The 22799-nt window shown below is 37.4% G+C and overlaps 1 protein-coding gene across 1 annotated transcript in view; it reads left to right on the forward strand.

The window, feature by feature from the left end:
* Window positions 1-22799, forward strand: part of ARHGAP42 (Rho GTPase activating protein 42) — a 145920-nt gene that overhangs the window by 38194 nt on the left and 84927 nt on the right. Inside the window, exon 3 of the mRNA XM_040056346.2 lies at window positions 10578-10639. Within this exon, the coding sequence (XP_039912280.1) occupies window positions 10578-10639 (62 nt within the window). The remainder of the gene's footprint in view (window positions 1-10577; window positions 10640-22799) is intronic.

The following is a 22799-nucleotide window of genomic DNA, read 5'->3' on the forward strand; positions in this document are numbered from 1 at the left end:
GGTATATTCTACTTTATTGTCCTCATTCCATGCCTTCAACATACTTCTTTTCCCCTCCTTTGTCACTTCATTATTTCTAGAACTGGACATCCCAGTGGAACTATTAATGCCTGTGGGGAGACAATTTGAGGATTAGAGTGTTGCTTTATAGTAGGTTGTTTTGAAAATAATGAGTAGGTACTGTTAATACATATAATACACTTCTAGTAAAATGGCATAACATTTTAGAGTTGTCAGGCTAGCATACCTCTTGAGAAATAGGAACTCATTTTCAGAAGCAGATAATAGTTTGATCAGCTCAGCTTTGAGATATTCATCTTCAAGTTTGAGCAAGTAAGGTAAAGGATTTTTACTTTCTGAAATCATAATGCATAGTAGAGTTTAGAGTTTTAAGCACAGGAACTTTTTGATCCCTTTATAGGCCTAAATTCAATTAAACAATTATGGCAAACCTCACATCTGTTGAAATATTTGGTGATATTTTTTCTAAACTCTTTCACTATTCAAGCAATAAATGCACAAAACTTTAAAAACCAGGAAAACAGTATTTATGATTCTCAGTTGCATTCTGAATATATTGCTTCTGCTTTTACTTCTGCTATTTCTGCATTTATAAAGAGCCACACACAAATAAGGTTTGTACAGCTGGGATGATTATAATATCAGAGTTTTTTCCTTCACTTAAAGTATGGATGGGCCTCTGAAGAATTGGGGATTGGCAAGCCTGAAATGTAGTCATAATTACTTCTGATTCCTTTGTTTTTGGAATGCTATGATTGGATATTACTTTTGCAACTTAACATCGCTGCAAACAACGTTGTACATTGCTCAGTGGTTGTTTCTTATGTTGTCGTCTTATTCAGCTGTTCAAAAAACCTTGAGCTTGATGCAGCAATTCTTATCTTAAAAGGTTTGCACTCATAGCACATTTAAATCACAACTCTTTCTAGTGGGAGGAGGAAGGGAGAGCAAGAGAGGATTGTAATCTGATTGCATCAGAACCCATCTTTGAACTTAACTATTTCTGAATATTCCGTGGTTTTTAGAGTTATTCTTCCTCTGATATCTGATAGGATATCAGTCAACTCCGGTGAAGTTGTTCAAGATCTGTTCAAGTCAAAGGTTAATGGTTAATTTAGTTGAGGTGGAGATTAATTGAATTAAATTGACTTCTGTAGTATGCTGTTAGCTTTCAATAGGGGCCGATTCAAGCTGCTATTTTTTCAAAACAGGTCTCCAGCAGCACTTTAAGATCACTTTGTACCTGTTAGATAGAATTTGATGTATTGAATATTTTTCCCCACACCCTGCTGTGTTTTGCAGCTGTGGAGCTCATCCCCACTGCTGTGCCTGTGGCTCCATCAGGTGAAAAGAGAGGCTGATTTCTCTTTGACAAGTGTGATAATTTAAAACCCCATTCTGTAGTGTGCCATAGAGAGGCAGTATTTCTTAATGATCGCTGGCAGAAATGGTGTATTTGTAGTGACTCATCCCAAAAGCCTCCACCCCTTCACAGAACTGTGGAAGAGAGGGGAGAGACAAGAAAAGAGTTAGTCATTTGTCTACACAGGTTTTGATAGTGCTCTGTGTCAGCACATGACTGCATCAGAGATCCTTCTCATGTTCATAAGAAAATGGAAGAAATTATTTAGATGATTTAAAATGTTTTTGCTGGCACTCCAAGATGCCACGTTTCAGGAGAGGTGCTGTAGACTAGCATTCTAGAGTCTAGAATCAGCTTTTTCTATCACGTCTCTGCCATGTTGAAGAATTCATGCTAGACAAGATAGGTACATTTTACAAATTGAGTGATGTATTTTCAAAGTCTCTACTGCTTTTATAAATAGAGTAGAACACTAAGACGGGGTAGATGTACAGCTGTATTTTTAATAAAGTGTTAAAAGTGTAATGGTGATAGTGGAATTATTCTTTGATATGGGTTTGTTTTTCTTTTGTTTTTACAATCATGCTATGGGATAGACAGCCATTATGAACTTTAAAAATTTTTCAGGACTTTCTGAAGTGTTTTGTCATTGCTTGATCTATTGAGAATTTTCTACTTATAGTTGCTTTGTGATGTTCTGCATGAGTAGGGCATGGCAAATTACTGATATTAAGTAATTGGATTTATTTAAAATGCGTAACATAGTATATCTTCATATTATCTCTCCGAGTATTGTATTTGACAAGTGCTGACAGTAAAATGGGGAATTCTAGATAACCTGACTTTCTTGCAAATCTTCTTCGTTTGTAAATAAACATGTAGCTTTCTGTGTAGACCTCTGTTGAAAAGTACTGGCGTGGAAAGTGTATGTGTATTGGCTCAAAGAATTGTTTTAACTTTTGTACAAGACTTGTATTTGCATGTTTAAATATTTGTAACGTGATAGCTACTTTTTATAGCAAAGAATTCTCAAATATGATACTGTTTGTAACTGAGTTTAGATGGTTACCCTGACAGAGGTTTGTTTCTGTAATGGGGAAGGGATTTTCATTTACGTGAAAATACTCTTCAGTTAAAATTGCCTCATATGGTGTGTAGATCTTACACTGTCCTGCCAAAGACATCTTGCAGAGGTTTGGGCTTCAGTTAAGTTCAGATCTTGATTTGGTGCCTTTTATGGTTCTCATACTGGCCTGCAGCATGAGGCACACGTGTGTGATGCTCAGGCAGGAGGTTCCATTCCTACTGTGGAATCTCTGGTCTCTTCTGCTGATTTGTCTCACCTTTATAGTGTGACAAAACCCAAATGCTTGTGCCTGGTATAAGGCCTGCCATTGAAGGGCTTTGAAACTTTGTGGGGAACACTGTGTGGGAACATACAGGGATCAAATACTATAAACCAGGGAGGGTCAAATGGGGAGACTGTTGCTGAATATCTGACAGGTTCATTTCGTGGGGAGTTTGCAGCACTTACTATCGTCTCTCTATCCTAATAATGTGAAGAGCCACAATGCTCCTAATTATGATTTGGTGAAAACATTACCACTGAATTTACTCTTGAGTTTACGATGTCTTAACTCAAAAGAAATAGAGAGAACCCTTAGGGTTTCTGTACTTTTAGCTATGTGTATTTGAGTAGCTGTGCCCTGATGAAACTCTCTGCTTGCCAGCATGTAGTGGAACATGTGATCATATTTGGAGAACAATAAATAGACCTTGAAGCATACATTTGGGCATAAAAGGCTTAATTTTGTCATTTTTCTCGCTTACTCATTTGTTTAATTTCTTTGAAGAAGCTTTAAAATAGGCATTTTTCATCTCCGTCTCTTTGCTGTTATCCTTCTTTTTCTTCTTGATCTATAATTAATTTTTAGGCAAATTTGGATTTCCTTCTGTGAGGTAGCACACTTATTTTCAATAATTTTAAAAAATGGGCAAAATACCTTTCTTTACAGTTCAAGGAGGGAATTGCCACAGGAAACAAATTTACCACTGAAACTTGTGCACCCTGGGAGATGCTTCAAAATCTGAAAGATCATAGCAGTATTTGATTTAAAAAAGCATTGGATTAAGCCCTTGCAGACTAATTATGGAGCAAATATTAAGAATGTTCATTTATTGAGTCTGAAATAGCTTCACATTGTGTGCTCTAAGAATGTCTTGATTCTTTCACAGGAACAGTACAGACCAGACAGGGTTGTCTGTACCTTAGTGTGCCTTCCCATGATGGAAGTCTTCAAGGAAATTTGTAGTTATTTCGATTGTAAATTTAAACCACAGTCTTCTGGCAGAAATCATTGCCACTTTGAGAGTTTATTTCCATGCTGGGATATGTTGATGTAAACTTTAAACCTCTACACTTGAATTTTTGTTTCATCTTACGTCTTTTACTACTAGACGTGCATTTCATTGTATTATAGGAAGGTCCAAATCACTTTTTTTACTGTTCTTGTGGAGGCTGTGGTTAAGTGTAAACACAGACAACAGGAATGCATAAGGTCCTTATTACAGATCCATAAAAACTGATACCTAGATTAGGAGGTTAAGAGAAACCAAATGGAGGGGATGAAGCAGCACATACAATAATAATTTTCCAAATTTAAAATGAGATTGAATCCCCATGAAGAAATGAACCATTATCTTGATATTCTAACTTCTTTTTTCACAATGGAATCTTCTAACATTATTCATCTCTTGACACCAGTACTCAGTTTAAAGTATATCTGACATGCTGCAAGCTTGCAAACTGGAATTTACATAAATACCTAACTAATGTTATTTTAAAACTTAATAAAAGAAAGCAGTTGCTGCATTTCCATTATTATCTTGGGAATGATACTCAGAAGGAGACAAAATAACTAAGATAAACATTTTTTCTGCTTTCCAAGCAAATATTACTTACAGTACAGAGCTCAGTCTTCCAAACTGAAGTTTCTCCAAAAATGTTGCCATTTGGAAAGTGAGGGAAGAAGACCTAAGGCAGAAATAGTGGAAGGAATAACAGTAGTAAAGAAAATAGAAAACCCAAGCAATAATTGGGAAGATTTATCAGACATATGTCTTCTTGTCCAAATATAGCTTTTCTGAAAATGAGTTTTAAAAATAAAACCAACAGCTGTTTTCTGTAAGTCATCTTGGACTACTGTTTTTTAAATGATGGTACAATGGTGCTTCAGCCCAGTCAACATTAGTTATAAAAGGCTTTGACACCAACACTCTGCTTAAAGTTCAAGGACATCTGACATTTTTCACAATTGGCATAAATTATTCATTATTTCTGTTTATACACTAAAGGGTTGATCCCTTTAGCTTGTTCCCATTGGGCTCAGCTGTAATTCCCTTTAAAGCTCTAGGTAATTGTACACGTTTTATATTTTATTGGCTTAATTCAGTAGGAAAAATAGTGGGGGGAAGAAGGATCATCAGGTAGTGACAGTGGTAAAGGAGAGCTCTGTTGTATAAAATAAGGCTCCATTTAAATTCATAGCCAACATATTGGAAGACCAAGGAGATGACAAGCTTTTTTTTTTTAGTCAGTCCTCATCTGCATTCTATTTTGTAATGTGAAAACTTGCCATAGTGGTGATACTTAACAGCATCCAATTTAGTTATCTACTGATAGACATTGCAGTTCCTCTGTAGCTTTAATGGTATCCACAACTCTTGTTAAGTAGAATTTACTGAGAAAGCAGATGATTGTCTTTTCATACCAGTTGTTAGCCTATCAGCGTTACTCTGAAATGTTGGCTTTTTCTGTCTGAAAGGAAGCCTTCTGTGGCTATTTTCGTATCTCCCCATCACCACCACCTCACATATTTTTCAATATGTCTTAAAGCCATAGAAAGAAGGATGAAAATTTTATTTGCTGTTGTGATTTGTTGAAAGACTGCTTGTCATGGCTGCAGTTAATGCTAATCATTAAATGCTCTGGAAACACAACTGTGAATTAACAACTATTTAATAATATATTTTAATTTTAGATTTGGAAAAGAAAGTATTTTCTCCCACCCTTCATGGATCTTATATTTATTCTACTTTCTCATGGAAGTCTAGTAAAGAAGTGTTAATCCTTAGGAAAACTTCCTTTTGGACCACTGGTCTGGAATCCTGTTTCAGTGATATATTATGTACAGGGAAAAACTCCCTTCTAGACTTTAGCTGACGTTAGTGCTCAAGCATGAATTCAGGCCTGCTCTAGCAAGTCTGTGCTAGGTATGCCCAGTTCTGGAGGATGACCTGGTCTGACCTTCCTGCCCAAGAGTACTGGGAGCAATGTATGGCACAGTCCTGGCAGTTCCTCAGACAGATCAGGAAGACATAAGGAAATCTCTGACAGTCTTGCTCGTTTTTGCCTTTCATACAGCAAGGTGTCATAACATCTGACATATATCTGTATGTAGTATTTTTTCCATGCTTGCATTCACATATCTAAAGGTGGTAGTGGCGTCTGCTCGTAATGCTATAAAATCTTGTTTTGTGTACTTTAGAGTATGTAAAAATTGTCTATGCATTGTTTAAGACTGAATGTATAAGCAGAAATTAAAGCAACAGTCCACAGAAAAGAACATTCAGTTGTATTGTCTGCCACAGTAGCTTTTAATTTCTGTCTTGTCTCGAACATTACCTTCCAAACTTGGCTTTATGTCTTTCAGTTCAGTATTGGTCATGCAAAACTATTATCTGTGTCATATACTTTGTCAGCCTTTTCTCATTAACTGTAGATGATGCAATATCTATAATGTGTGACAATTTAGTGGTGCAGTGTAACACTGTACTCCTAAATATTAAGCTAAGGTTGATAGAGTAGCTTCAGTAATTTTCACAGACATGCTATTTTAACGTGATACATTCTCTACACAAGTATATAGCAAAAACTTCATAAGATTTATTGTGTGCATTTTTTTCCCTATGAACAACTGGGTTGATTTCAATGCAGTAAACCAGATTTGCAGAGTGTAATCATATGTAATTGTCATATTTTTAATAAAGCATTCTATAAATTCACATAAATTAATTTTTATCCTCTTTTTATTTCTCCTTCAGTCTCTCAATTCTCCAACAAACTTCAGTTCCTTTTTAATTAGGTGAGTCTAGTTGTTTGTGGAGCTGTACCATATGTTTGAAATTATAGGGATTTTGGAAGAAAGAATATTGTTGATCTACAGCATTAATGTTTATTTAACTTGTTGGTACTGTAGTTTGCTTCTTTATGAAGCAAATTAATTAAAAGTCTTTTCAATTAAAAGTAAAGAGAGTATGTATATGTATGTATATATATGTGTGTATATATATATATTTAATCAAATAATGGGAGCCCTTTCTCCTGAACAAGGGAAATTTTGCAGCACATTGTTGTTGAGTTGGGAACACTCCAGAGAGAGCAGCTGGCAACCTGTTGTGATTGTGATGAATGAGACCACAAGTGTACATCTGGGCACACATTCAATTGTTTTTGCTTCTTGGGTGTTGCTTTTCACAGGCATCATTTCCGTCATGATATCAAATGTATCTTACAAGTCCTTTTGAGTAGTCCTTAAACAAAAAGCAGACAGTAAAACTGTTGGGATTTTTAAGTTAATATCGCCTAAAAACTTAGAATAAAATATTGAGTCAGTGTTTTGTTTTCCTTTGAATAGCCCACCAATAATGATAATGCTTTATGAAAACAACTAAAAATATCTTGGTATGTAGTACATTAGGCTGCATATTGTACTTCATATTACTGGTGTGTTTTCAGAATTTATTTCTTATCAGCACTTTCCCATGACATTTCCTCTTGCAGAATACTTGACTCTTCTTCCTCCCACCCCCTTTTGTGTTTACAAAGTCCACTTTAATTCTTCTGTGTCTATCCTGATTAAAAAGAAGTGGATTTAAAAAAAGTTGTATCATTACTAAGAAAAGATTGTGAGGCTGTTTTGTGATGTTTGGGTGTCCTGACAGACAGTGGACTGCGTCTGATACAGACAGGACTGATTTCTAAATCTTCTGTTTTCAACTACACAAAAGCACCTCAAATTGTTATTGTTGAAATATCTGTTTGTTTCCTGTTGAGAGCTGTGATGTGTGCACCCTGTGCCCAGGGTTTGTGCTGAGATCCCCATGAGGGTACTAATTGTGGAAGGGAAGGATGCTCCTGCCCACATCTCTGAGGTGCCCAGTGTCCTGCGAGTGAATTGCCAGGGAGACCTCACCCCCCTTGGTGACCTCTGCCCTCAGCATCCCTCTGTCTGCCCAGCCCCAGACTGAGGTGAGGCAGAGCTGTCGCCTCTCTGCAACCAGAGGGCTCTGTGGGAGAAGGAGAGAAAAAGAAGGAAAAAGGGTACACTGGGAAAAGAGGTGCTAAGGCTCTCTTTCCTTCCCTTCCCCCCTCCCACTGCAGCTTCTGGCACAGCCAAAGTTCTCTAGGGACAGAGCCTAGCTTTTAATGGGGCCGCTCTGAGCGGGGGTTGTATGAGAAGAAGGGTGTAGTAGCATGAAAGATGAGTACTGCACTCAGGGCTATTGTAGGAGGGCTAGTGTGGGTAAAGCCTTTCTCCATGTGTGTGGTGGCATTGCAAGGACAGAAGACCCCTCTGGGGTCACCAGAGATGTCCGTGTTGCAGAACTCTGTGTACTGCATGTGCATCCTTCACTATGCTCTGCATAACACAATGCACAAGTCCTCCGTGTGCACCTCCTGACCTGGGAAAGGACATCCCATGGCTGGATGTAGGGAAGGATGTGGATGCTGGGCAGTGAGCTTAAGAGGTGTGGTCAGTTTTGATGCGAAGGTGACTCTGCAATCAAAGTCTCATAAGATTAAGGGGATTGTTTGTCTTAGTGGTGCTGAGGAGTGTAGGTTCTATGTGCTTAGGGAAACTTTGACCTTTATAATTCCCCCAAAGGTGAGCCAATGGGGAGGAAAAGATGGAGACAGTTTCTCAGTGTTTGAGGCACTGTACAGGTAAGACTAGTACCTTTATATTAGTGTTCAGTATTGAGGAAAATCTTGATTTGCACACTTACAGAACTTATTTTTTATGCTTTTTTCCTTGTGGTTGACCTGAATTTATTTAAATCCTAAGAAAATGTTTCAATTTTGAAACTAACAATCTCTCTGGTTCTGCCTTGAAATTCATAAGATGAATCAAAAGCTTCTCTTACTAGTTTTGGGTTTCTTTTACACTCCCCTTCTTTCTCCTCCCCTCACCCCCCCACACCTCTACATCCTCATAGTTTAGCCATGTCTATATGGCTAATTGTTTATTTAGTTTTCAGCATTTCACATTGGGTACTTAGATATTTTTGAGTTAACGCTCCACAGATTCCTAGTCAGGTATAACCAGTCAGTTCATCATCTTATTTCTTTACCTGTGGGGTTTTTTTTGCTTGGTTGTTTTTTTCATGGAATATTAGAGCCAACTAAGAGATTGAGTTAATTCAGTGAATACCAAACTAAAATTCTTGATATAGACATAACTGGCAAAATCTTCTGGTGCTTGTGTTCTCAGAAAAATGTTAAAGGAAAAGACTCAAGGCCCAAGTATATGGACATTTAACTTACCAGATGTATTTGGACTCAGAATGGGAAAAAAATAATTTGTCAGCAAACAGTGACTTAGAGGTCAAGATATGCAAGTATAATATCATAGTTGTGCAAAAAAAAAAAAAAAAACAAACCAAAACAAAAAAATTACCTATGTAATTTCTCGCAGAAGAAATTGAAACAAGCAGAAAAGCGTTCTTCAACTGTAAAAGTTAACAGAGAGAAAGGAGAATGCAAGGGTGACTTCTGGAAGGTCCAGATGTTATAAAGGATGGAAATTACTTGGGAATGGTCCAAAAACTAAATAGCAGTTCATGAATACGGACAAGGCAGTTAAGGCAAGCCAGATACTTCCTTCTTAAAGGCTCTGTTCCAGTACTTTCTAGAAAATGTGCTTATTTCCTTAAATCTTTTACAGAAGTTGGGAAAGGATAAAGCCTTATTATTAGAGACTGACACAAAAAGCATTTAAGAAGATGAAAAAATAAGTAAGAGGTGGAGTTCCACTAGCATGCTGTTAGCACTATATGTTGGTTAACTGTGAAGAATCCTGTTCTTTTGAGAGCATCTGAGTTTTATTTCAATGTTTGTTTTTTATCTCTTTCAAAATGTTTGGGATTGTCTCAAGTTTGTTGTGAGAAATAGTATTTAGCAAGTATTTAGCTAGTATTTAGCAATCTGTGTTCTGAGTTCAGAGCTTTAAACCACAAAATGTAGCATCCTGACATTGGTAGCTAGTTGTATCAGGAGAAAGCAAAAAGAGATATACTTAGCTCTCTTCACATGATTGTCCTCTGTGATTGTTGCCTGTGAGACTGTGATGCTGAATCTGAGTAACCCCAATGCCCTTGAGAAAGTAATACAAATGGAAAGAAAGAATTTTCTAGACAAGTTTGCACCACATGCTTACATGAGAATGAAGTCTTAAGAGTTTTCAGAATGTTTTCCTCTTTCTTGCCCTCTTTTAGGGGTTAATTCTTGTATTATGTTTCCACTGACTTTGCTTCAGCCCTTTGACTTCTATTTGAAAACAGTTTTGAACAAAGACTCTGTCTCAGTTGTAACAGAATTCAAAGCTTATAAATCAATCATCTGTTTGGGTCACCTCAGACCTTGTCCTTGTAAAACATAAAGGCAAAGAGCAGTTAAATCTAAACACTTGGCATTTCTTCTAAAATGTTGAGTTTCAAATATTTACCCAAATATTTTTCATAGTTCTTGCAAATACTTGTTTTCCCACCTTAGTGCGAGAAACTCAATTCTTTTCTTGGCATTTTCTTTCTGCTCCTAGTATGCTAAAGTGAATTTTGTGGCTGAAAGCAGAATTCTTCCGTTTTGAGACTGATCTTTCCATATTCCAGGAAATTCAGTTTGCCATATTCCATTAAAAATTATTTTTAAAATGCATATGACTCTTAAAACTCAGGTTCTTTTTCTTTGCTCTTGACCTGCCCCCTGCTTCAGTCTGTCTTGTTTAGAGCTACTGATGACATTGCAGTGTAAGAGCAATATTTTATCACTGTAGCTTCAATCCAGATAATTGACTCACCTGTTCTTAAAATCTCATTTTAAGGAGAATGTTCTTTTTGTTTGTTTTCCTTTCAGCCCAGTCATTGAAGGAGTTTGCTCGGCTCCTCATTGCTGTTGAAGAGGAGAGAAGACGACTGGTAAGTTTGCTGGCAGTAAACTTGCATTGAGTAAAATAGTACTGTCCTTGAGTAAAATAGTACACTTTTTTCTATTCTCTCTGAAGTGATTGGGTTTTTTTAAATTTTTTTTGTATAGTAGAGGTTAAGTATATCATAAGAATTAGTTGGAATTCTTATGCAAAGGCAGAAATGTACTAGCACAAACTACAGCAATTTTTAATAAACTGTTCAACCAAAGACGTTTGCATGGTTTAAAAATCTCTCAAATTCCTACCTCCCTGCTCCCTGACCCAAAATAAGCTTTGAATGCTGATATACCTTTCCCTTCCTGCAAAAATCTTATATTGGAGATGCAGATCTGTATTTATATTTAATGAAATACTCCTGAGTGTTTTCCAGTGAATGTATGCTAGTAATCCAAGAATGTGATTAGTGATAAGAAGAGAAAGCAAATTCATCACCCAAGAGAAACTCTTGTAGAACACATTAAGGATCAGACCTGTCAGAGTCATCCATTGATATGTTGTCCTTATGCCATTTGAATCTGTTGTTTGCTTTGATTTTTATATTTCTATTCAAATATAGATTTGTTAAAGAAGTTTTAAGTGTATTTTTATGCGACTATTTAAAAAGAAGTCCAGAGAACCAGTGAAGCTATTTTTGTCCTTCCTTTGGAATTAGTCATAAATAAAGGAGTGGGCTAAGAATTTACATCAGTAGGGGGATTTTTAAATATTGTGATAGTTTAACTAGCTCTAATCTGTCCAAAGATATGTCTGTCCTGATTTTCCTTCCTCTTATGGGTACTTAAAACATTGAGGTAAGGCTTTTATGACTCAGATTGGAACAAATTTACTAATTCAGAAAGAAGTTTATATAAAGTTGTCTTATCCTAGAAGTAAATAGCCATAGAATTGCTCTCCCACTATTTCTGTTTAGATAAATATTTTAAAATGGCAAAGTCATAACATTTATTTAGTACAGTTGCATAGCTAATATCACTAAAATCTATAAAAGTATAATTATTTTTTGCTTCATGCTAAATATTATTTCCTTGGTAGCTGGAAGGATGAGGTGACTATTCTGTACTTACCACCTTAAAAATTGGATAGCAGAATACTTATTAACTCCTTAGTTAAACAATGTTTTTAAATTAATAGCTTTCCAGTTTAAGTTAAAGACTGTTATAAGCTAACTATTAAGAAAAAAAAAAGCAATGACTAGGTAAGGGTTTTATTTTTCAAACTCATTAATCTTTCATAATATGTACATAATATGTACAAATAGTTTCCTATTATTTTCTTTCTTTTCCCCTCCTTTTTTTTTTCCCTCAGAGAAGTCACTACCCTTTGCACTTTTAGAAGTTTATGGCCTATCTTTGGTTTATAATTTAATCTTCCCATATAGCGTTTTTGTAAAAGATGTAGGAAGGCCTTTAGCATAGAAGAAGGAAAACAATACTAGTATTTTTAAGTGAAAAAGATCAGTCAGACAGAATGATAGGTTTTATTCTATATCAATATGATTTCTGTGGGAATGCATAGATTGTACAGCTGAGTGTGGTAGGTTGACTCTGGCTGGATTCGTAGTTCCCACCAAAGCTGCTCTGTCACTGCCCTCCTAATCTGGGCAGGGGAGAGAAAATACAAGGGAAGGCTCATGGGCTGAGATAAGGCAGGGAGACATCACTTGGCAATCATTGTCATGAGCAAAACACACTTGACTTGGGGAAATCTGTTTAATTTAATGACAATCAAATCAGAGTCGGGTAATAAGAAATGAATCTCAAGTAAAGAAACTTCTGCCCCTCCCTTCTTTTGAAGCTTTACTTCAATCCCAGTTCTCTACTTCCTCCCTGCCAGTGGCACAGGAGGGCAGGGAATGAGGGCTGCACCTCCTCTCTCCTGATGAGGAGGGCTCCTCACGCTTTTCCTGTACTCTGGTAGTGGTCCCTCCCTTGGGGGACAGTCTCCACGAACTTCTCCAACATGAGTCCTTCCCATGGGCTGCAGTTCTTCATGTCCTGCTCCGCCGTGGATCCTTTCCACAGGGTTGAGTTCTTCAGGGACAGGCTGCTCCAGTGTGGGTCCCTGTAGGGTCATCATGTAGGGAGAAGCTGCTCTTGGTGGGAAATAATTTGTAACCACCTCTGTGCTCAGTTTGGAATAAGCTCATTCAGTTCTCATTCTCTGTCAAGAATGAGAACACTGAGGGCACAGAGTTTTCATGGGAGTTATATTTGCATAAGAAAATTTATTAAACTTGAATTTCTCAAGGATTAAAGTTTGAGCTGCCTGTTGGTGGATTTTATAATTTAATTATTACTGGAGTAAAAGTATCACCTTTGTCAAAGATGAGGGTTTTTTATTCTCCAGTCTCTTACTGCAGCTTTCTACATGTCATCATAGAATCCAGAGATCCCTGCGAGGATCAGTGTGCCAAACAGATTGCTAGTATAAGGTTTTTTCTTGAAAAACTTGTAATTTAACTGTGGAATCTTCAGAGCGCTTTTGCTTGTTTCTGAGAAAATTTGGAGCATTATGCATACACTTAGATTTCTCTGCTGGAAGCACTTAAAGTCAGCCAATTTGCAGCTTAGTGACAATATTGAACAAAGCTCTCAGCTGATGGGAAAGTTTGAGGCGCGGCATGCAGCTCTTTAAGATTTTGATTTCTTTCTGCATGAGAGAAAACATGCAAAAGTTATTAAAAAAAACTTGTTCTTTTTGACATTTTGTAGAAGGCTTGGAGAAAACCTACTAGACAATGTTACAGCTGTTTATGGACACGCTTCATCATACTACTTCCAGCTTTCTTTTAAATCTTGCAGCATGTGATAGTAAAAGACACTATTGTATCAGTGAATGCAGGATGTATGAGAGTACAGAATGACAGATAGTAATTTGGCATGGCAACCTTGTTTCCCTGCCTTGAACTTTTTTTTATTAAATTGTGAGCATACATATAATTGCATTAATCAAATTTGAATATAAACATATATATTCATATAACCGATTTGTTTCTCATCTGACGCCTGTTAAATTCTTCATAATTCAAATTATATTTTTGTCTTGGTGAGCACAATGTTAGAGTGCTTGTCCACTGAATTTGTAAATGAAGTGTTTCCAGTGGTCAAGGAAATAACTGGAGACGTGTTTAGCAAGTCTTCTGTCCTTCCTGCATAAAGAACCATAAGGAACTTTTATTTTTAAATTATTATTTAGAAGAAGCTAATGAAACAAGACATTATGAACAGTATTATTGGGAAAAACACTGAAGTATAAAATTAAATGAAACTGTGTATCACATAAATACTCTGTTTTGTAAGACTTTGTAGCCATTATTTGTCGCAGTGTCCCTCACGCACAGCAGGCGCTGACCACAGGCTAGCTCAGTTCTGCACTGCGGCAGCGTGGATCGGTCGGGGTTACAGGCAGGGCGAGTAACCTCCTCCCGGTGGGTTCTTGGTTCACCACACCAGCGAGTGGACCTGATGGAGTTGCGACTGCGGTGGCAGAAAAAGGGTTGACTCTCTTTGAGCAGGGTTAAAGGTGGTTTATTAAGGGGAGTCCGGCAAGAAGCTCCGCCTCAGACCACTGCTGCCCAGAGAGAGCCCAGATCAAAGCTGAGCACGAACTTATAAATGGGGGAGGATCCAGGGGTGGCGACAACGGGTCAGCCAACCAGGGAACACGGGGGTGTAACAGGGGGTGTCAACTTCTGAACAAGGAACAAATCACAAGAGGGGAGAAGGGGATTTCCCAGGCAGCAGCCTATCACTCGACACCTCTCCTGGATCTTTCCAGAATCCAGGGAAGGGTGTCGAAGTGACAGACAGGGCGACCAAGTGGAGAGAGAGGGGATTGCCAGGGACAGGTGGAATAAGGGGGTGATTGACATAAAATGACTGGTTATATAACAAACTCATGGGGGGGAAACCATTACAGAAAACGGGGGGCACAATGGAATGAACCATTACAAAAAACTTCTTATAAAACTTACAAAAATAACTTAATAACTTAATAAAACAACTCTTGCACCACCACAATTATTAATGGTAGTAGTAATAATATGATAATTATTGCAAGACAATTTCTTTTATCCTTGAGTTTTATTTCCTTATGCTAGAAAATTGACGAGTAGTCAGAAAATCCAGAGGTCATGTGCCGCACATTTCACCTTAAAGAGAAAATAAAGGAAAAAGTAACTCATAAGATACCTTCCTTTATGATATACAGCCTTAGGTTTGATATCTGTCATTCTGTGGTGGTGTTAATTTAATGATGCTGTTGGTGCATTAAAAAAAACCCCAACCAAACAGCACTACTCTTGTGCTTCACGTATACTGTAAATAGGATAAAAAGTCAGATTCATCGCTACTGCATTTCCAATGACTTAAGCAACAAGCCATCAGGGATGTGGAATAATGACCTCTATTTCCTAGTGTTTATTAGGGAACAATAGAGATGCTATAATTTAATCCCATGTGAATGTTTGAATCGTTATCAGGGGAACTTACTTAAAATAATTTCCTTCCTCTTTCACTGAATTTGCATTCTTTCTGTTGAATAAGTAATATATTTTATTTTAGAGATTCATATTTTGTTTATGCTTCCTATTCATTTGATATTGTTAGTAAAATTAATAACAAGCAAAAATAATCTGTGAGTAAAATAAAATGCTGCTTCCTTTTCATTTCATAGTATTATTCTGTGTTGACATAAGTATAGATGAACTGGTTCATGCTACTGGTCCTAGAGATCCCCTGTGAATTTGCAGCATTGAATGAGTTCTCTTGAGTATCAGTGTTATCTTGCTGGAGCTCCCTGATTATTTCTGAGGGTTTACTAAATCCAAGACTGAAATAGGCTCTTAATTCTTACATTACTTGCTATTTATCCAAGTTTCTTTGGGTTGTTGGCTGGTGATGAATGGCCCCAGAGCTTTTTCTCTCTGGCATCATGAATCAGTGACATTCCTGACCAATATTAAATACTCCAGGGGATAGTATAAAAATTCTGAAGTGGATAGTTTTGTACTATGCTTGATGAATATTTTTCTTTAGAAAGTCTGCCTTTTTGTATCTAATAATCTTCTTGCTTCAGACAGGATCTCATTTTAGGGTACTTTTTTTGTATTAACTGGATGTTCTCATTGTGGTTCTGTATTTGCCCTCACACAAGGGGTCTGATGATATCTGCTTCCAGGGAAAGCATTGAAATACTCAGTTTCAAAAGCTGAACTTGAAGAAAAATAAATGAGCTGTTAAAACCAGCTATCCATGGAATGGTACATAAAATCAGATACTGAAGGGCACAGCATGTTGTTGCACAGAATTAACCTTTTCCCTATAATGCAAAGTGCGTTACAGATTCCATCAGAAGAGTAAGCAGTCTCCTATCCACAGGGTCAGCTTATTTCTCAGCTTATACAGGGAAAAAATGACAGTGCGTATAGTAGCACCCTGAGACTGCAGAACAAACACCTGGCATTTTGCTTTGCCCAGTCTCTCTCTCAAATTGCAAAAACAATGTTTGATGGTGTTTTGATATACTTGGTAACTGATTTCAGTGTTTTTCACCTCTTATGAAAGATTTGGGATTTAAATTAATCTCCTTGGTAGGAGTCTGCCAGGAAGACCACAGAAAATGTGTTACTGTAAGTGAAGGAAAACACCACAAATAAAAGGATTTCTTTGAAGTTATGACTGGTTTTTTGTTTTTTCATTTTTGTTGTTCCTCCTACTCCCTCCCCCCCACCATGTTTGCTGTTTAAAATTAAGAGCACCCGGGTTTACTGAGTTTGAGTGTTTTTCCTTATTCTTAAGATGGCTGTACATCCTATTGAGTCATTAAAGTAGTGTGAACTGTATTGTTAACTAGCCTCTTTGGAAAGACTTTCTGAATTTGTGCATCAGATTACTAATTTGTAAATACCTCTTTGAGGTTTCTATTGAAGAACAATCAATAAATCAATACTGAATTTTAAAATTTCCTTATAAAAATTACTTTTACCTACATTTATCTATTTTTTTTCCCTTTTCTTCCTCCTATTTCATGCCAGGTATAACAGACAACATATTTGATATTAATTACAGAAAAAAATAATGTCCTTGGTAAGGGAAATTCTGCAAGATAGGAAAATACTGATTTCAGTGGTTTTCTTAAATTTTTTTTTTTAATTTTTTTTTTTTTTTTTTTTACCAACAGCTTAGTGTCCTCTGACATTTGGGAAAGTTACTGAAAAAAAGTCACATGCCTTCCCTTTTGGGGAGGCCCCACTTTCAATACTTGCTATATGCATTTGTGGCCAGGAAGTATTATGTAGACTACAAAAGGTAAAGAGAAAGGCAACAAGGAATGCTTAACACCCAGAAGCTGAGAATGAGGAGAGACTGCAAGGAGGTCTTTTTTATTAGCTTTTATTCAAACAAATTAGATCAATCTTATTTGGAGGCCTGTGACTCATTGATTGAAATTACATCTTTCAGCACACTTGAACTAGTTCTCAGCAATAAGTCAACACTTCAGCCCTTGAAATCAGATTTTTTTCTTCCTTTTTTTTTTTCCTTGCTGATACAGTTGTCAGTCTAACTCTGTAAGAATAAACCAGAACAAACACTGCAAAATTACTTGGAGACTATTGCAGAAGCAAGAGAGTACTCAGTAGCATTGCATGGTTTTATGCTGTGCTTTAGCTCTGGAATGACTGGAGGAAATGTGCTTCAGAGAATTTTATCTAATTAGCAGTTTGCAGAACCAGCTTTGCCCTAAGTCTCAGTCAGCCTTGTGTTCCATCTTCCTTCTCCATCAAAACTGGGAGGTTACTTAGGGGGCATTCAGCAATGCTTAGAAGAATGTTTCTGTATTCATATTAATTGCATATCTGTAGAGTGTTTTTTGAACCTTTTGAGAAAAGGTCTTCCCTGTTATGCTGGTACGAATGTTTCTGTGACTGCGTGGTGAACATAATTGGAGAAGTGATGCAGCTGGAAAAATAATTCCTCTCATATGAACTTTCTATTACTTCCTTCCCATCACGTCAGTGCACAAAAGGAAAATGAAGACCTTCTGGGCCAGAATTACTATCCAGAAGACAGTAATTTCTTTGACATAATTGCTATGAAAAAGATACTAGGACAGTACCTTCATTTCCCTGCAGATGTTATCTGTGACCATTATAACTCATATATGGAATCAGGGAGTGGTAGGCATATTTGTCATGCAGACTTCCTAGAGAGCAAATCTGCAACATGATCATTTTGTGGGTTCTTGTCAAAAGAGAACTCTCAATGCAGCTATCCCCTTGCCCTGTCTTGGGATAGAAGAATTCTGCTTGCTGTCTTTCTCTGCACCACTTAAGTATGAAAGTACACGTGTTCAGTGGATGTTTCTTAGCATTTGTGCTCAGTTAAAAAAAAAAACAAAAACAAAAACAAAACAAACAAAAAAAAAAGTAATAAAAGTAAACAGTTCATGTTCTGTTGTCATTAAGGTAGTATAATGTATAACATCTGTATATATTTCTGAACTTTTCTCAGATAAAGAACACAGGCCAGACAATATGGAGATAACACTGTGGGTGCTATTAGTATAGAGCATTAGCTGGCTCTTCCAGATAACACTGCATCAGCTTCCATAATTTGGTGCATTCCTAATTTGTTTAAATATAGTTCTAATTTCTCCAATAATTTTCATTATTTAAAATAATTTCTTACATTATATTTTTGTGGATATGAAGAAAAAACAGTCATCCTGGGTCATTTGAGTATGATAATATTTAAAAGATCCAACCGATCTCAATAGAAACCAGTTGCAACTAGTCTCTCTCACATCCCTGTAACTGCCATTCTCTGGGATTGAAAATACAGGTCCATGTTTTCTTTAACCTTTGCAGAAGGTACATCTGGAATCATTGTGCTGTGACAGAACAGTTATTATTAACTCACAATATGTTCAGAGTTTTACGATCATTAAGTCAACAGAGAACCCACTGTTCATGTTTTGCTCTGTATTTCTTAGCAGCCTTCTCTCTACATTTTTCTTTTTCTTTTGAAAATGTGAGTTGTTTCCTGTTGATATGAATGTCCAGAGTGCAGAACCATATCATATGCGGAGCCTTTTGCACCCTGTCCTCCTCAGCTAGAGCCTAGATAATTTCATTGCCTTTAAACCTACCTGTTGAGGAAGAAAGCAATTTGACTGTTTTTAGAGACAGTTTTCCAAGATAGTTGTCATAGAGTTGATTTTTGACAAAGTTATTTTCTTGTAGTAAACAACTTTATATGAGGTGTGAATATGCAGATCACCCATGATGATCTCTGCTGTTGTTTGACTGGTTAGTTGGCATCACATAGGGAGCACTTGTCTTAATGGACCTTAGAGACTGTAAGACAGGAGAGCAGGAATAGGATAATTGTTCAAAAGGAAAGAAGAACAGAGATAAGTGGATTTATAGATTAATGTACATTTCTTTATAATCTTATGTAAACAAGTAAGAAGGCTTTGATAATTCAGTGTCTGTACAGTATTTGCTCTTCAGTTTTCTGCTGAGAATGCAAATTAAGAAAATCCATTTATTTTATAAAAACAATGTGTTGCAGGAGATTAGTGTCATTTGTTGTCAGCAATTAAAGTTTCACCTACTTTCTATATTCAAGGTGTGCATATTTGTATTTGTGGTAGCTGCAATTTTAGTTTGTAGAATCTTTTTTTTTCTGCCACCATCACTGTCTTTTCATATAACTGTTGACAGAGAAAATAGAAAGAAAGATGTTTTCACTTGTAAATGAGTATTTTAAAGGAACATGAGTTCTGGATCGGCCAACCTTATAGCCTTTTAGTTTTATGCGGGTTTTTTTCTGACTACAGAGGGAGGGAATGGAGTTGGTTGTAGAAGGGGATATGTGCTGTAACCATTACTAGCTTATAATCATGTCAGAACATTCTGCTACCTGACGTGCTGCCGCTTTCTAAAATGTTTTTAATGGATTCTGAATTTATCTGGAATTCTCCTGGAAGTATGAGAAGAGGTGCTTCCTTCCTACAAACTATTTTTTTTTTTTCATATTCCTTCATTTAGTCTGGTCTCCAGAATGAAACTGCTGCATTTGGTGTGCTTATTTAATGTCCTGGGAAATGTGATTAAAAACAGAAAACAACACAAGCACTTTATGTACCAAAGGGTGTGTAGAAACAAATATGCTGTTATTTAAACCAAACAAGCACCAGCCAAAGCCCCCACCTTTTCACGAGGAAGCAAAATATTCTCCCTTGAGCAATCTGTGTAATCTCCATGGGCTCATAGCTGTGTTACATACAAAGGTGTTTTATATAAATATTCTCTATTAGGATGTTGTTTTAATGTTTGCAGAACACTTAGGTTGCCTTTATTATACTTTTCAAACGTCTGCATAGGCTTCAGTTATTGTTGAAAAGCTTTCTTGGATGTATCTCCCGGAGCAAGTGCTTCTGCTTTGAGCTAAGACTGAAACAGATTAACAGTTTAGCCTGGTTTTTGGCAGTCATGCCAGTTTATTATGTACCCAATTCAGAAAACTGACCCGGCTAAAAGCAAAACAAACAAGATATTTACTGGTTATTTTTCAACCGTGTTGCAACAGACTGTTACAGTGTCACAGCAATAGAGGACAGAGGACAGAAGGAGTCAAAAACAGGATGAAGGGGCATTTCAAGATCAGCAAACTGCTTAAGCTAGCATGACCACCAAAATAAATGACTACAAATCTACCTCTTGGTGCAGTATTTGTTGCAGCTCTGCTATTACAAGTAGTTGCAGTCAAGGAAAGAGATTATTTTTCTGGTGTTAAAGGGAAATTAGAATAGAAGTCTGGAAGCTGTGGTCACATGGTCCTGAGGAAACTTTTAAAGCATGAGGCCGCAGAGTCTGGTAGCCTTAATGATTAAAATATTGTGAGAGACGCTTCTTTGGATAGCTGTTCTTTAGTAACAATATTGAGTTAAGTTTCCTTTCTGGGTTAGGTGAAGGTGGCCCATCCACCTTTGCCAAAATCAGTATGATGTTGACCTAATTTGCTGTCATGTGATGTGCCATGGCATGATCTCATGGAGTTGATGTGACATTCCCACTGAATTCCGAGAGTCACAGTCAGTACGGAGTGGGCAGCCAAAGCCTGCAGTGGGGTCTGGCATTGACCTGAGTCTCCCTGTGTCCCATGGCCCTGGGCCAGCACGGAGCTGTGAGTTGGCCGCACGCAGGGGTCAGCCCATCCGGCACCGCTCCTGTGGCATCCCCTCAATCCTCACAGCACCACCCCCCAGCTGCTGTCAGACTGGGCCCAGCATTCCCACCTTGTGGGTAAAGGCCATTTTTTCACCAGGGATACTATCGAGGGGCGGGGAAGCTGCCTGATAGGGCGAGACCATCCACAATCCCCACACTGAGGCAAAGGTTGACTCTTTTTCCCAATGGGCATCCAGCAGGACCACGGGGACCAACTGAGCCCACTTAGCAATACACAATCCCACCTTAATAGTGTCACAGTTTAAAGAAACCAGGCTAGCCCTTTTTCTCCCCTAAGCTGCCTTTTATAGTATATTGGGACCTTTTTACAAGTTAGATGAGAGCTTTCTGAATTGACTTATTTTGTTAGTTGTATTTGCATGAGAGCAGAAAAATAGGCTAAAAATCTAAATCGGATACCATTTCTAGACCTTTGCTCTAGATGTCTTGTCATGGCACGTGTCATGCCATGTCCTGTGTTCCTTTCTTAATTTTGTGTGCTGTTCCAAACATATTCATTTTGAATTTTCACCACTGACAACTGTCAGAACCTTCTAATTCATAATTATTCTATGTTTGAGCCTTAAATAACACCTGAACATTCTTCAGTGTGTCAGCTACCAGTAAAACTTTGTATGCCAATAGCATGGAGAAATGGAACGGTTTTCTGTGGATCCTATATCTATAAAAGTTCCCTTACCTCTGAGTAGTTTGCATCTGTGGCTAACCTACGTTTCTTCAGAATATATCTTAAATGTTCAGACACGTGCTTTTGTTTCCTGAAAGGATACATACTTTCAGTTCCTGGGCATAGTACCATTACAAACAGTTAAGCTGATTTTGGCTTTATGCCTGGATGTGTCCATTCATGAAGTAGTTGTTAAAGCAAAATTACAACTTATAATTACATTAATCTCTTTGAATAGCTAATTTCCTCAGCACCAACTTCTCGGGGTTTTTTTTAAGCAATGCTTTTTGGGGTTTGGTTTTGTTGGTACTGAAGAGATAACAAATAGTAGATAGAAGAACCATGGCAGTATTCAAAATGTCAAGAACATGTCACAAAAACAAAGCATTGAACTGTCAGACTGATTTTCTCAGTGTTTTATTACTCAACAGCTGTGCAATATAATGCAAAGTGTTTCTTAATAGTAACAGATAGTAGACCTGTTAACCCCACTTGTGCATTGACTCGTGAAGACCTACAGTGTCTCTGAAGGTGCAAATTAATTTTCATACTGGAAGGCAGCACTTCATGGTCACAAATAGTGCAGGGCCAGCCATAAACCAGCACAGCTTGACCTGGCTGTGTGAATTCTCACCTTCACTAAGAGCGGCAGACAGATATTACGAGACTGCTTACACAACTGCTTAGTCTCCATAGCCACCACTGAGCCACAGATAAGGCGTTCTATTCTTCACACAGAAATGATTGCATTGATTGCTAAAATGTAGGTAGATCAGTACTTAAGACCCCTTTCAGTTTGAACTGTTCACCTTCTCAGGCTCTCACTCTGATTTTAAACTTTTTATTTCTTTGTCTGAGAAGTATGAATGCTGCTTACATCATCTAGCTAAGAAGAGACAATCATCTGAAAGGAAGAATTTGGGAGGGAATTTAGGCTGAATGTCAGGAAAACTTCCTCACTATGAGCTGTATTGTGAAATACTTTGCCAAAGAAAATAGACTTTGCCAATGAAAATGTCTAAGGCACAAACTGAGATTAGGCCAAGTGTTGAAAAGTGTGATATAGAAACAGAGTATGTATTTTATATTGCTCAGCGACCATGCATCCCTCTTAGCCTGGACCATGGTTAATCAGATTGTCATTAAGTAGTGTTCAGTAAGTTATTTCAAGGGTGCCCATCATGGTAATGGGCTAAAGAGTATACTGTATTTCTGAAAAAGACTTCC

Source organism: Hirundo rustica, chromosome 2, assembly GCF_015227805.2.
Source record: "Hirundo rustica isolate bHirRus1 chromosome 2, bHirRus1.pri.v3, whole genome shotgun sequence".
Lineage (NCBI taxonomy): Eukaryota > Metazoa > Chordata > Aves > Passeriformes > Hirundinidae > Hirundo > Hirundo rustica.